This window comes from Zootoca vivipara, chromosome 12 (genome assembly GCF_963506605.1).
Source record: "Zootoca vivipara chromosome 12, rZooViv1.1, whole genome shotgun sequence".
Classification (NCBI taxonomy): domain Eukaryota; kingdom Metazoa; phylum Chordata; class Lepidosauria; order Squamata; family Lacertidae; genus Zootoca; species Zootoca vivipara.
The window spans coordinates 54,481,593-54,495,746 of record NC_083287.1 but is presented as its reverse complement, the minus strand read 5'-3'; the positions used below and the strand labels follow the sequence as shown (position 1 = coordinate 54,495,746).

Below are 14,154 nucleotides of genomic sequence, written 5' to 3'. Positions count from 1 at the left end.
CCTGGCCTAAACCAAGATAATGGGTTTTAACTCCACCGCAGGTATTAATTAGGTTACCAGTGCTGGGATGTTTTCTCCTTGGCACATTTAACCTAATTAACAATCTGTTTTTGTTTTGTTTTTGGGGGGTGAGGAGGTTTCCTTTGACCTCACTAATTAATACAGTGGTACCTCTACTTACGAATAACTCTACTTACGAATGGAGCTCCGTCTGCCATCTTGGATGCGGTTTAGATAGGATTTTTCCTACTTACGAATTTTTAGATAGGGTTGCTTCGACTTACGAATTTTTCCTCCCAATGCATTCCTATGGGATTCAACTAACAATTTTTTTCGACTTACAAATGTGCGTTCGGAACGCATTAAATTCGTAAGTCGGGGTACCACTGTACTTTTTGCTTGCATCTATACAACTGTGCAATATGTACAAATGAAGATGATGCCTTTATACGGTACACCTGACGAAATGGACTCTGGCCCACGAAAGCTTTAAGATGTCTTTAAGATGGCATAAGACTTCATGGTTCTAACAGAATAATCTCGCCTCCCCCCCCCCACCAGTATACAACATTTAGGAGCAGAAATCCACCTGATCAGAGATCTGATGGACCCAACAAATGAAGGAGGCATGTACGACTTCCTGCTGACGGCGCTGGAGGTAAGGACAAAAATAAGAGTAGACTGTGACAGTAGATAAACAGTCGAAACAGATTGATGGAAAATCAATAACATTATTTCCTAAACTGGCCACCCAGGGGCTTCCACTAGCGAAACATGAATGCAATGGCCCACTCTTATAATTGCTAGAATCATAGAATAGTTGGAAAGCACCACAAAGGTCATCTAGCCCAACTCCATTTTTTTTGTCCAATGTGGGGCTCGAACCCACAACCCTCAGATTAAGTCTCATGTTCTGCCGACTGAGCTATCCCAGAGAGCAGGCAGGCGTTCAGAGAAGTATACCACAGCACCAAGAGAGGTTTCATAGCACCGAGATAGTCTCTGCCATGGGTGCCCCAAAAGATTTCTGGTATATCTATGAAGATCTTAATCTTACAAATGAGTGCCAGTCTCAATCACAAGGTTTCTCCTCTTTTCTTCCCATCTCCAGTCGTGCTATAAGTTCATCCAGAAGGAAATAAGACTCCGCCCAAGTTGGCAGGTACTACACAATTCCTGAGAGTTGCACAGCAGCATTCATTGTCCTAACAAAGGATGCTGGAAAGAGAAGGAACTTGAAATTGTCGCTGCTGGGTTTTTCCATTTTTTGGTATGTCTTTCCTATGGGAAGGATGTTTGGTTTTTAAGACACAATTTCTTTGAAATTGACATTTGAAAAAAAGAATGGTTCTTTGACATTGGTGAGAAGGCTGCAGACAGAAGGAAGAACTTGATTCCAGGTGCAAAACTCCCGTTCCTTGTGAATCAGCCTCATGCAAAATGCATCAAAAGGACTCATCATTTTGGAGGCAAGAGGTTAATCCTGGTCCTGCTGGGGTCAGAAACACAGCTATTTTGAAGGTCACCAAAACCAGGAATTTGCCAGAACCAATCTTGTTTGGCCCAGTGCAATTTTTTTAACCAAGCGCTTTAACCTCTTATGTCAAATTACCACCGTTTATTATTTCCTTATTTATGATTCATGGAGCATCTTGCAAAAGATAGTCTTGTGTACTGCTAAAACATCCTGGTAGAATGCATATTGGAGGTTTAGTTAATGCACTGCTTGTGGTGCAATCACTTTATTTGGGCTTTTTGAAATTTTGGCACCCACGCTGAAATGGAAATATTTGAAGGAAGGTCAAAGTCTTACTTGTTTCAGCAATGGCCTGCTGGCAATCCAAACGCTCTGGTGAGCAGTCAGTGATCTCTGGATCACCATTAGCACAATAATGGCAATTGAAGCTCACTCAACCAGGAGTTCAGATAACCAATGCGACCCAGCTGGTCGGTCCAGCTCCTACCATACCACTTGGATTGTGATGATGCCCTTGAATTTGCAAAGGCTCTCCTCTCTGCCTTTCTCCCATCAAAAGCAAACGGCATATCTCCAATACCAGGACAGAAAATGTTCCACCACACATTCCATTTATTCAAAGCTGCCAACTTACCTTTTACCCGATTACCCCTTTTCCAAAGTAAAGGGAAGATCACTTCATGGATTGATTTCCGCACCCAGTTATCCGCTGGAAAATGCAGCTCAAAGTGTAGAGTTTTGGAAGTTACAACAACCGAGAGCTGTAGTTACACACATAAGCAGTGCCTGTATTTTTCATGCAAGGGAGAGTGAACATGGACCACCCAATTTTTCCATTGACATCACTGCTTCTTTTATTTGGGTTTTTGTGCTGACACACAAATAGAACAGGACTTCCGGGATCTACATCTGGACTGGCAAATCTATGGCCCTCAATGTTGTTGGAGGGCTCTGGAGTGCCGCAGGTTCACTAGCCCCAACCTCCACGGAGACAGGTTAAACTATTGACCAAGACTACAAGGTGTTGGTAGTCATGGTCCTGGATTTTGGAGGTTTTTCTAAACATCGGTTGTCTGTGTCTTTCAAACTGTTCCATTGTGTTTGAACAGACTGAAAATCTCATAGTTGCCCTTGCTTTGATGAACGAACCCTGCATCCTTGCCTCAGAGCTTTTTTCTGCAAAAGGGTTGGAGTTGCAAACCTTTTCTAAGGTAACTGACAAGTTTAATATAAAAATGCAGAGCCCCATTTTCTTAGGTCAAATTTAGCAAGATATGAGTTCTGGCAAAAGCCTGGTTTATTCTTCAATCTGTCTTCTGGGTGTAAACTAGGTCAATATTGGCTCATTTTTGACTACTGAAGGCATAAAATAGTCGTTGCTTTGAAATTAATTGGAAGTGAAAACACTGTTTTTATCTGAATGGTGTAAGAGCTAAAATGTATGTTTTTAACTAAACAACTTTTTAATGCTTTAATATGCTGCATAAAACTCTACATTACTGCCTCATTGTATTACACTGGATAAAATATTTAATACGCTAACTTCATTATAAATGACTTTGTATGGGAATTTTTTTATTGCGTTGTTTTGGAGAAATGTAGCTATTTATATGAAATGAATAAATGAAGTTGCCTTAATTGAGTCAGTCCACTGTTCTCTGAATTCTAATATTGTCTTTGTTTAAATGCATTATTTGGGGCCTTAAAATGTTTTGAAACAAAATTTACTGGATTAAGGTGGGAACAGAATTATGGGTAAAAACATGTGAAAGGGAGATGGGACTGGAAATTTGTCCATCCCCAATTTGGACTAGCTGTGGCTGTGATGTTTTAAAGTACAGCTTCAAAACTGAACCTGCCCCCACCCTCACCCCCAGAGAATGTGTGATCTATATTGCATATCTGAGTACATCATATAATTTCACAGGGTAACATCCATGTGTGTAGGAAGGAATTCCCTGAAGGTGCTTTGTAAAGTGTATAGAACTTTTTATTTCCCCCATCTGAGCCTCAGCAACGCAGCCCCGAATCAGCAATTTGCCTGCCAAAGCACCAGAGATCACTGCTCTAGGTTGCTCCACAACTGTGGCAAATGGAGCATTTTGTAACACGTATACAGCAGTGTGGCCTTTACTCTCACCGTCCCTGATCATTGGGGCAGGCTAGCTGAGCACTGCAGTCAAACACCACTAGCAGAGTCACAGTGATACCAGCCATTCTCCAGAAAAACTTTGCATCTGTGGGCAAACTAGAGTGAATTAAAAATGTGTGTTCCCTTTGGAAGCCTAGGATGGCACAGCACAGAAATCTCTCCCCCCCCCCAAAGCGGACAGAGCTGATGTTGATTGTCCTGAAATATTTTCAGCATCAAACTGGCCATCCGAAAGAAAGACAGAAACCACTGACACTTAAATATTTTTAATGTGCAGTTTCAGAAAGGTCTCGGGGCAACTTGGCAGAACAGTCGAGGGTTGAGTAAACTTCAGCTCAGTGCTTAAACGTTCCCTACAAAGGGTTCAAGTGAAAGTCTAACAAACAGGCTAGATAGCAAACGGGAACAAACTCAGCCAGTCCCCATTCAGAAGAAAGCCCCTGCAATTTTAGTTCTGCCACCGCTGCCAGCAGCAAGAGAAGTGCGTCTTGTACAAACCATTTCCAGCCCTTACTCACATACTGTACAGTGCTATGACTTAATTGTGCTCAGTAACAAGAAATGTTGGCGCTGGTATGTTAAAACCACTGGTCCCAATGGTGACATGCTCCATTCCAAAAGACAGTAGCCACCCAAGGTAAAAATGCAAGCTGGCCCCCATTTTACCCCTTATCCACTCAAGGGGATCACTGCCAAGATGTGCACCTGCTTTGCTTAGCTGTGTGCCGCATTGATACCTTTTCAGAGAGGTACACATTTCCCACAAGGCAAATGAGAGGAGACACAAGAGGGCCCTTTTGGCTTGCTGAATGTTGCTGGTTGCTTCAAGAGCTTCTGCCTCGATTGGCAGACTCTGCTAAACTAGCTGAGTCTGCCAAGCTTCTTCCTCTGCTCTTCCCTAGTGCCTTTTTTGGGGGTGGGGTGGGGGTGGGAGAGAGAGAGAAGGCTCCAGTTCCAGCCACTGCGTTCCTTTAGGATATTCTGCATAGGCACAGAAACAATTCCGAAAATCACCGTTAAGACTGTAATCCTGTACAGTCAACTGGATTATGGGTAGGCTGCCATGCAATAAGCCCTGAAGGGTGATTTTTTTAAAAAATGTCTATTTTTTGGCCTCAACGTCTCTGAGGATGGTCGTGTTACAACTGTCCAGGCAGTGAAAAAGGCACCACCATTTCGGAAGTGAAAAAGAAGCAAGACCATTCAACTACAGCTCTGAGACCACCTTTTTTGGGAAGTAACCAAAAAGGTAGCTTGAGAGAAGAGAGTGCTTGCAGCCCAGTTGCCCCAGCTTATCATACTGGAGGGGAGGGCACACAGAGTTCAGCTGCCATGCTTGGCCTGTTTAGGCCCAGAGTCCCTGAAAGTGTAGTGCCAATCCTGAGGTGAGTATTCCTGATTTCTCTCTCACACACATACAGCAGAGAGTGATGGAAGCAGGGGCTATGAACAGGTGAGTATTGCACACCAATTAATGAGGTGGTACACACCCCTTTTATTCCCATACTTACCTACCTCAAGGAGTTAAGCCATTTCAACATGTGAACTGAAATCTTCTACTTTTCTTTCCCTCCCACCCCCATATTTATTTTACTCAAAACACATGTCTCTGGGAAGTGCTCAGGGGCAGGGAGGTGAGTTGGTGGGAGGGAAAGGGGACAGTTATTGATCGTGTAAATAGGATCAAATGCTTCCACTAACACTGTGGGTAAACATGAAGACTCACCTGTACAGTCTAGTGTGAAATGCTTTTCACGTGTATTTTGGTGGGACAAAAGCTCCCGAAACCAACAGTGCAATCCTACGCATGTTTACTCAAAAGTTAAGTTCTACTGTATTCAATAAGTCATACTCCCAGGTGAGAATGCAGAGCAGAGGATGAGGAGTCTGTGGCCCTCGAGATGCTGCTGGACTCCCAAGTCCCATCAGCTGCAGCCAGCAAGGTAAACAAGAATGACCGGTTGTAGTACATCATCATCTGGAGGGACGCAGGAGCTCCATCTCTGCCATATAGGGTTGCAGCCCAAAGGGCTTAAAAATACTGGTGCAAATAAGTGGCCATATTAGTCACTGAGGAAACAGAACATCTCACCGAGGGATGCTCTCCTTTTCCAACTACTGCCAGTTTCCTAGATGCTTAGATTCCCTAACATTATGCCTCTGGTTCTGTATTCTTTACTCGGTCACTAAAATCCATTGTGCTTACGGCTTCTAAATGGGGCGATCGACATAACCTATCAGCATGCACCCAGCTTGCAAAAGAAGCATTTCTGCAAGTGGTCAAAATCAAAATGGGGAACTAGAGGAGGGCTGTATCTATCGCTGCTTTCAGGCGGTGCAGCAGCGCCTGAGGAGGAGGGGAAAGGGTCTCTGGGTTCAGTTTCTTGAATTCCTCGTTGGCATTCAAAGAGGTCAAGACCTTTGCAGTCCTTTTCAAGTCAAAGACTGCATGCAGCATTCCCAGGCCGGAGATGGCAGCTCTGTACGAATGCTTGGAGGCATCTTCTTCAGAATGGTGGTTTTCAAGGACATAAATCCGGTTTTCTGCAATGATTTTGAGGAAGTTGTAGAATTCCTTGTAGTCGATTCCTGTGTAAGACTTCATCAACACCTGCAAAGGTGAGAGAACAAGTCAAAGGTCACAGTCGTGCCAATCAATTTTCGACATGACCCAGGGAGCTAAGTATAGGAATGCTTAATTCTTGAGTTACTTGGGAGCCTGAATTCCTTCCCATTACAAAGCACGAGAATGGCCCTGAGAGTGAGGACACAGGTTGTGCTAGATTACACTTCTCAAAGTTGACAACAGAAAATAACACACACTCTTTTGGCCCTTTCCAGACACCGTATAGAAAAGTTGCTCCTATTTGACGTGAACTGGCTTCACAAGAGCCTCCCATGTAACTACACATTCCCTTTCCCTTTCTCCTGCTCAGTCCTCAGTTGTGATCGCTATAGCTAGCCAGCTGATATGCAGGGGAATTAAGACTGATGAGCTGGATCCAAATCTTGAAAACAATACTGAGCTGCTACTACAGTTCATCCACGAATAGCCTTTTAATTCCTGTGTTTCACCATTTCAGACACTAAATTGCTAATGGGCACCTATGACTATGTCAAACATTCTCAGACGGCTACTCTACCTGGCATTGCAGGTGCCAATCTTCCATGCTGTCTCTCCATTCTCTGATCTCCCGCTGGACAGCAGCTAGTTCATCTTGGAGGAAGCTCCACATGATGGCTACATTGCATCCGTTCACCCAGTTGTGGTTGATGGAGATTGTATCTTCCTGGAAAAAACAAGGACAGTCCAAATGGCTACCCCACATGTTTAAGCAAGGGGTTGAAGGGAGTCACAGTTTTTTGCGTGCTGGCCTATTCAGCTGAATTCCCATAGTGAACATAAGACATCGTGCAGCATACAAACTCAGCTTATCCAGTCGCCACTAGAGGCCTGCTTCAAAGCCTCTGCCTGCCTAGCCCATAGGGTGGCAGTGCTTGTCAGCTCCCTCCTCTATCTGTGTTGCCATTCTAGAGCTCAGCAGGGCAGAGGACGCAGACAAACTAGAATTGGATCTGCCTGTCATTGGCTGTGGCTCCATCTACTGTTCTGCTTCTGGCCTTAAGCCCTATCAGTCTCCAATGAGCAAAAGCATTTCCCAAATCCACTTAATGGCGCATTACCCCAAGGCTGTGGCTGTCTGAAACATCTTACCAGATTGTAAACCTGATGGTGCCATCCGCTCGGGATGAAGACAATCTCTCCAGCTTCCTGTATGATTTCAACAGGAGGGCTGCTTTGGGCATAGCGAGGGTAAAGGTTGCTCTTCTTCAGGTCGGGTGCAGTGATGTCAAATGGCAAGTGACCATGGCGATCGCGGAGGAACTCCTCCTGCCCCGGGGGGAAGACTAGCCATTTCTTTTTCCCGCAAATGTTGGCCGACCAGCTGTAGGAGCGGAAGACATCTGCGTGAAATGGAGTCCTACAGGGAGGGGGGGGGACAGGAGGTTAGGAGAAGGCAGCTGAATAGAAGTCAATTTGTAAGGGAGTGGGCCCCCCTCTCCTACCATCTCAGGAGCCCCAAAACATTAGCATCACAGTCATTCAGAAAATTACTTTTGTACCCTGAAGACATGAGGCATACACACCCAAACCTAGACCTGTTTTTCAGCACAGACATTAGTCAGGCTTTCATTTCATAATAATAAATTTATTATTTATACCCCGCCCATCTGGCTGGGTTTCCCCACTCTCCAAGTACTCTGATAAACCCAGTGATTTACAAGAGTCTCTCATCCTCATCTGAAAGTATGTAAGTGCATACCCTGCACCTGAGACAGTAATGTGTGCATACCTAACAACTTTCTGCAAACCTCTTACTGCACACTGAAACTGGCTTGTGTTGCGGGAAGTCTAGAACCTCACCAATATCTTGACAACTAAAGAGATGCGAAGTCTCAAAGCAAAGAAGCATCTTCATATGTAGGGACTATACAATGCATAATATCTAAAGGGCTGAACACTATCCAGCCCTCCAATCTGGGAGGGGTAGGGATCCCATTGCTTGATGTGAAAAAGGTGCACAGTGTTTAAAGCTCTGAGCAGGTGTGCTGTCTTCATCTTCCTCGAAAAGACATCTCACAGGCTGCTCTCATGAATAGTTACTAGGAAGTCCCACTGAATCAAGCTGCATGCCCTACCTCATACTTCTAATACGACTAACTTTTCCAAAGAGAACCTATGAAAGTATCCAAACGGCTGTACCATGAGCCTTTAGGTCCCATGTAGACAAAGCGATAGTCGTCCACTGATATGGCATCCCAGTATTCATTCAGCCAGTCAGATGAGAAATAGATGGGAGTGGTGTAAACATCTTGCTCCGAGAAAGCCCTTAAAATATTGAAAATGGGATCTCAGAAAGAAAAATCCACTCATGACGCAATCAAAAGTTGCATAACAGCATGGTAAAGGTTAGATCATGGCCTGGCAATTGGCACTTTATTTCACTTCTGCACCAGCCACCTTTCCAAAGTCTTGGGGATATAACAAGTATTACACACTTAGAAGTCTACTCAGTGCTTTGAGAGTGCAATGACTACTCCCTCCAATGATTTTTACTGGTTTTCATGTAAATACAAAAACATCATATTTGATCTCAAAAGGAAGAAGCCACCCAAAGTAACATCTGAATCAGTCCATGAACTCTAAGCCCATGCCTGAAACACTGGATATGGAAGGGGTATCACTGTAATCCAACTGTCTTTCCAACCTTCCCTTTCCACCAGTGGTACAGGGCTTTGGGTTGGGACACATAAGAATTATGTAGGGAGGTAGTGTTTAGGCTCTGCATATGCAAAGGTTCAAGCCCTGGCACCGCCAAGACAAGAAGGACAGTACCTCTGAACATGCAAACGTCCTCAATTTCTGAACTTGCAAGTTATCTTTTGAATGCCCGATAACCATAAAAAATAGCCAATATACACAAGGTCATATTAAGGATCACGGTAGATTCTAATTTAAATAGATTAAAAAACAGTTTCTATCCAATAAGTATTCTATTCTATTCATCAGGAGGAAAGCAAGGGGCCAAGAATACAAAAAGGCATTTAAGAAGTTGCCTTGGGACCCCATTTGTTTGGAACACTATGGCCCTGCCTGTATTAGGTGTTTCCTCACACCAGTGTTGCTTTCAAGCACCTATTAAGTTCTTTTAAATTGAGACCTGGTGTAGGCAGTATATAACTAATTAAGCTGAAAGTTGCTTAAAGATTGATCAATTTTCCTGCTTCAACTTGCTGGGCAACCAAAACGTGGGAAGAGCATAAATTCAATTGACTGTATGAGTGCAATGGCTGAGCGTGGGTGATGCCTACAGTGCATTTGTGTTCTCCTCAGCAGGTTCCCCTGCCTTCTCTTCTGTTTGGTTCCAGTGCAACTATGCAAACATACAATGATAATTAATATAAGGAAGAGGGTCAGAGAAGGAAATTTCTCTCATGCAGACCAACTTTGGCATAATCAAAATGTGTGCAAACACAGGAAAAAGAAAGAAAAAATGTGCATTCCCATTGGAAAGAGCAGACAGTGCCAAGTACATGCACCATAAGAAAGGTAAGCCAAACAGCGCTATACATCACTGGGGTGTCCTACCATGCAGTCACAGCCGTAGATTCTTAGGATGCAGTTTTGAAACAGGCGGCTACTATCTAAGGATGCTCCCAAAAGCTGAATCATCTGGTAAGGGAACATCAGAGGTACAATTCAGCAGCATGCCTGGGATTCGTAAGAGCATGCCAAGGAGTTCAAAGGTTTTGCTTACCTGTGCAGGTGCCAGTCCTTGAGGTAAAGGCACCCCCGGGGCGACCGGTAGCTTTTTTTAATGTGTTCTCTCCAATAACTTATGTATTCCTTGAGTTTAAGATGTTCCTTTGGGTTAGAATTGTATTCCTTGACATCACAGTTGGCAACGGGTACTACAGCTTCCCCTGCAATATAAACCCTTTGAGCCCATATGGGAAAATAACTGATGCCCTGTTGGGGTTACCAATAAAAAAGAAAGTGTAAGGGCCTCGATCCTGCCAGTCTGAATATTCCACCTATGTGGCACGGTTAGGTGCTATGCAGAGCGACAATGGAAACACAGGGAACTTCCTCCAATTGCTGCAACACCTGAATCATAGATACATTAACCAGCAGAATGCCCACATCAAATGTTGTCCCATCTTACAGGATTATGGTAAGGATTCCAACAGAATTATGTCTTTACAGTGCTTTGAGCACACAAAAGCGCTATTTAATGCTAAGGGTTGCATCCAATGGGACCCAGGAATTTCTCTGGAGAATTGAGAGACGCACTGGAACAGAATGGGACAAGGCATGGCAGGCTGCAATCGGGGTGCCTCATCTAAAAACACTGCTTTCGCTAGTGGAAAGTCACATTTGTATACAACCCCATTTTTGATACAGCTCTACCCATGTGGGGTGCAGCTGCAATTAAATGTGTCAATTAAGCCATCTCTTACAATATACTTTTCTTTCTACTCCATACTCAGGCATGAATATAAACATACCACATTAACAGTGAAGAAAGCATAAGGGCAGAATCAAACATTACTAGAAGCACACTAAAGGGGCTAGGACAAGGTCACTAGCAATCACAGGTTTTTTTTGCCAGTCAGAAGGCAGGCGGAAAACTCTAAGAGGAGCAAAATCACAGCTAGCCATTTTAGTTTAAAAGTGGCTTACCAAAAGTCCGCAGAAGAAACTCAAAGTTAGGCTTCCCATCAGGAGTCACCCACTTCCTCCTGCTGCCCCAGCCCTCAGTGAACTTGGCAGAGAAAACACAGGGGTCATTGGGGATCAAGTAATCCTTGAAAAAGTCTGCATAAGTGAATATTTCTGGCTTCTCGATGTAGTCAACATGTTCGTGGGATTGGCAGCTTGCGCCCCGAGTTGGGCCGCTATAATCGCGAAAAAACTTGGTGGAATAAGCAAAAGTGTCCCTGTCCATTCAGGCGATAGAAAGCGTCTGACACCTAACTTGTCAGGTGACAGACAGAATTAAATTATAAAATAAATAGCTGGGCTAGAAGACCAGTAAATTAAAAAAAAGGAAGTGGCACTGAAGACTCAGGAAAGATGGATGGTGTAGAATAAGCAAGTCCAGTTCCAAATCTTGCTGGAAAATCTTCCCATTTGGCTTTTATCATATATGGCTCCTTATGTTCTTGGTTCTTTAGGAGAAGGATGCCTGAAAGGCTGTACTGAGCAGCAGTAACTAACAGAGCAGTTTCACTTCAACCTTGGAACATCTGCACAGGCACAACTTCCAAACTCCTCTTTGGCATTTTATGGAGAGCAGCAATCAAGGGCAACTTCCTTCTGAATTCTATAAGCAAACAATAATATATTAATTTTAAAAAGCCTCGCAAATTCCTGATTCTTTGAAGTGGCTCCCTCCTTCACATAACACCCCACGAAAGTCATTAATATTTTATTCTTATTAATATAAATGAGATTAGGCCAAATAGCGCAAAGTCAGACACCCATACAACTCATTGCGGCAGAAAAGTCAAAAGAATTTATGGCTCTGCACTAATTAAAACACAGGTAGAGAACACAGTGCTGCTCATGAAAGAAACATACAGGGATATATGGCACCTGTTTGCTTCCCCCCATGGGACAAGTAGCAGGGTTTTATTTTTATTCGGGGTGGGAGAGAACAGAACTTCCCTCTCTGAGTATTATGGTCCTGATCTGCTCCCCACTCCAGCTGTTTTTACCCATCACAGGAACCACAACAGTTCTTATGGTTGAAAACTGATGTCTGGTTTGTCCCTGAGTCTAGCCAAGAAACTCACTCATCCCCTTGGCAATTGTCTATATCTCACACTTTGCTAACTGTGGCCTGAAACTATCAATCACAGGAGACGATGCTTTATAAACTCTCATGCAGCATACACTTGTTTTGAAAAGAAGAGCAAATAAGGGAGGGATAAATGAGATTGCAAATGGGCTGCTCTGTCCCCAGTGTGCAAATCCTCTGGCTCTTCTAACAACCTTACATTTTCATTTTCTTCCAATTCTAGCAACTGCAGCACAGCAGTTAAGCTGATGAGTTAGGAGCTGGAAGTCTTGGATTTAAATCTCAGCAAAGCCACAACACCATGTGGCCTTCAGCAATCTCTCTTGCAGGCCAACAGTAATAGTGGCCTACAGTTACTGCTAAAATAATCAGTGAAATGCACCAGAAACCTGACCCTAGCCCGATTCTCAGAGGTTTGCTTCTTACGAAACATACACAGAACTGGGCCATTAGACAAAAAGCACTATCCTATATTATGTATAACACTGTACCAAAATGCACAATTACTTGGGATTAACCCGCACTGAGCACAGCATGACTTACCTCTAAGTAAACCTGATTTGGCTGAAAAGCACTGCAACTATTTTACAACACACACCTCCCAGTCTACCCTCACACTTTCCTTGTTTATAACCTCTCTCCAAAGGCAAAACCTCATGAAGTTTAGACAAAATATCTCAACAGGTCTGCACAATAGGATAGTGATGGAGAATATTTTTTTTTCAACCAGAGGGCCACAGTTTGTCCTGGGCAACTTTCTGGGGGCCACATGCCAGCTGTGGGAGGGGCCAGATGCACAAGTGGGTGGAGCACTGAATGTAAACATTACCTTTGCACAGTAGGCTAGTTTCTACACACAATTCTCTATCCTCCATCTGGAAGCGCCATCATGGTTCGAGTGTACGGTATTTTGCAGCCAGGTGAAACCACGCAAAAGTGTGTGTTGTTGCCTGTGGAGAGTCCCAAGGGCCTGGAGGCATGGATTTGGCCCCTGGCTCCACTCTTGACACAACAGGTTTCCTTCGCATGCCAATTCATAAATGCAAGGGAGGCAAATGATGACCTAAGACACCAGGGGCCTGTTTCACCTAACCAACCTGAAAACCTGCCTCCCCTGCCAGGGCTATGTAACACCATCTGCCTTATAATGTTTCCTATATGCTGATGCAGGCTTATTATGCCTTTTTTGTGCTTATTTAGAGGGCAGAGATATTATTTTGCAAACCACCTTGAAATGATCAGTATTGCGAAAGGCAGGAGATATAAATAACTGCCGCAAAAAAAAAAACGTAAGTAGGTCCCGCTGAGTTCAATGGGGCCACCTTTTAAGACACACACAACCCCCCCCCCATTTGTAAAGTTTAGCACCCACAAAAACCAACACAGAATATCACCCATTGGCGGCCCCACCCCTCCCTCCCTCCCTCCCTCCCTCCCTCCCTGAAATCCCAATTCCTGCCCTCAAAGCCGTCCCCAGATACCCTCAAAGGGTCCCCTCAGGACCTCCGCCTCCCTTCCTCACCCCCTCCCCCAATTCTAGGCATGCCACCCCCAGAATTTCTCAAGGCCTGTCATAGGTAGGAAGCAGCCTCCACCCTCGTTGTCACCCCCCCTTAATTCACCCACCTCAAAAAACCCCACGGGGGGGGGCTCTGCTGCCACCATTAACACAGCTCCCCCCCCCGTTTTCAAACCGAGCCCCTCCCCCTTCCCCCAATACCTTCTCAACCCCTCATTCGCGCAATTCCCCCTCGCCTCCCATTGCGCGCAGCCGGAAACAGAGAGGACACGTCCCCCCCTCCATTATTCCCCCACCCCGCCCGCCTTCTCTTCCCCCCTTATCCCCATTACTGACCCCCATGATCGAGGCTCCCGCTGCTGCTGCTGCTGCTTCCCTCAGAGGGAGCGCCCAAAGCGAAGCGCATGCGCCGTAGCCGCTCCAGCGCGCACGCGCACCTCCGCGCGCTCCCTTATTCACTCACCGCACAGCGCACATCAAAAAAATAATAATAATACAGTACGGGGAGTGGGCGGGGCTTGCCATACGCAGCCCAGAAAAGAGGAGGAAGAAGCGGCGACGGCAGCGGCGGTTTTCGCGCGTGCGCCCTCGAGCCGGCGCGAGGAGGAAGCGTTTGTCGCTTTTTTTTGTTTGTTTCAAA

At 44.8% G+C, this 14,154-nt stretch overlaps 2 protein-coding genes across 5 annotated transcripts in view; one reads left to right on the top strand and one right to left on the bottom strand.

The window, feature by feature from the left end:
- ALS2CL (ALS2 C-terminal like) overlaps positions 1-5,392 on the top strand; it is an 87,925-nt gene extending 82,533 nt beyond the window's left edge. For both annotated transcript variants that reach the window (XM_060280995.1, XM_060280996.1), the window contains exons 25-26: positions 562-658; positions 1,112-5,392. In XM_060280995.1, coding sequence (XP_060136978.1) covers positions 562-658; positions 1,112-1,180 — 166 coding nt within the window. In that variant the 3' untranslated portion in view covers positions 1,181-5,392. The remainder of the gene's footprint in view (positions 1-561; positions 659-1,111) is intronic.
- A 78-nt stretch (positions 5,393-5,470) lies between these two features.
- JMJD4 (jumonji domain containing 4) lies at positions 5,471-14,123 on the bottom strand. 3 transcript variants are annotated; one of them, XM_035128821.2, is made up of 7 exons: positions 13,851-14,123; positions 10,876-11,518; positions 9,950-10,115; positions 8,395-8,520; positions 7,345-7,576; positions 6,773-6,919; positions 5,471-6,240 (listed from the first exon to the last, which is right to left on the bottom strand). In XM_035128821.2, the coding sequence occupies exons 2-7, from the start codon at positions 11,138-11,140 to the stop codon at positions 5,929-5,931; spliced, it is 1,248 nt and encodes a 415-aa protein (XP_034984712.2). In that variant the 5' UTR covers positions 11,141-11,518; positions 13,851-14,123; the 3' UTR covers positions 5,471-5,928. The 3 variants fall into 3 exon arrangements, with proteins under 3 accessions (XP_034984712.2, XP_034984711.2, XP_034984713.2); XM_035128820.2 differs by having other exon boundaries at positions 7,345-7,612; positions 13,851-14,004; XM_035128822.2 differs by lacking the exon at positions 13,851-14,123 and having other exon boundaries at positions 7,345-7,612; positions 9,950-10,161; positions 10,876-11,050.
- Between the last annotated feature and the right edge of the window lie 31 nt (positions 14,124-14,154).

Coding starts and splice junctions, on each gene's coding strand:
- JMJD4 (XM_035128820.2), bottom strand. CDS start 11,140: ATGGACAGGGACACTTTTGCTTATTCCACCAAGTTTTTTCGCGATTAT. Junction 8,521..9,949: donor AAGGACTGGCACCTGCACAG/GTAAGCAAAACC, acceptor CAATATTTTAAG/GGCTTTCTCGGAGCAAGATG. Junction 6,920..7,344: donor ACCATCAGGTTTACAATCTG/GTAAGATGTTTC, acceptor TGTTTTTTCCAG/GAAGATACAATCTCCATCAA.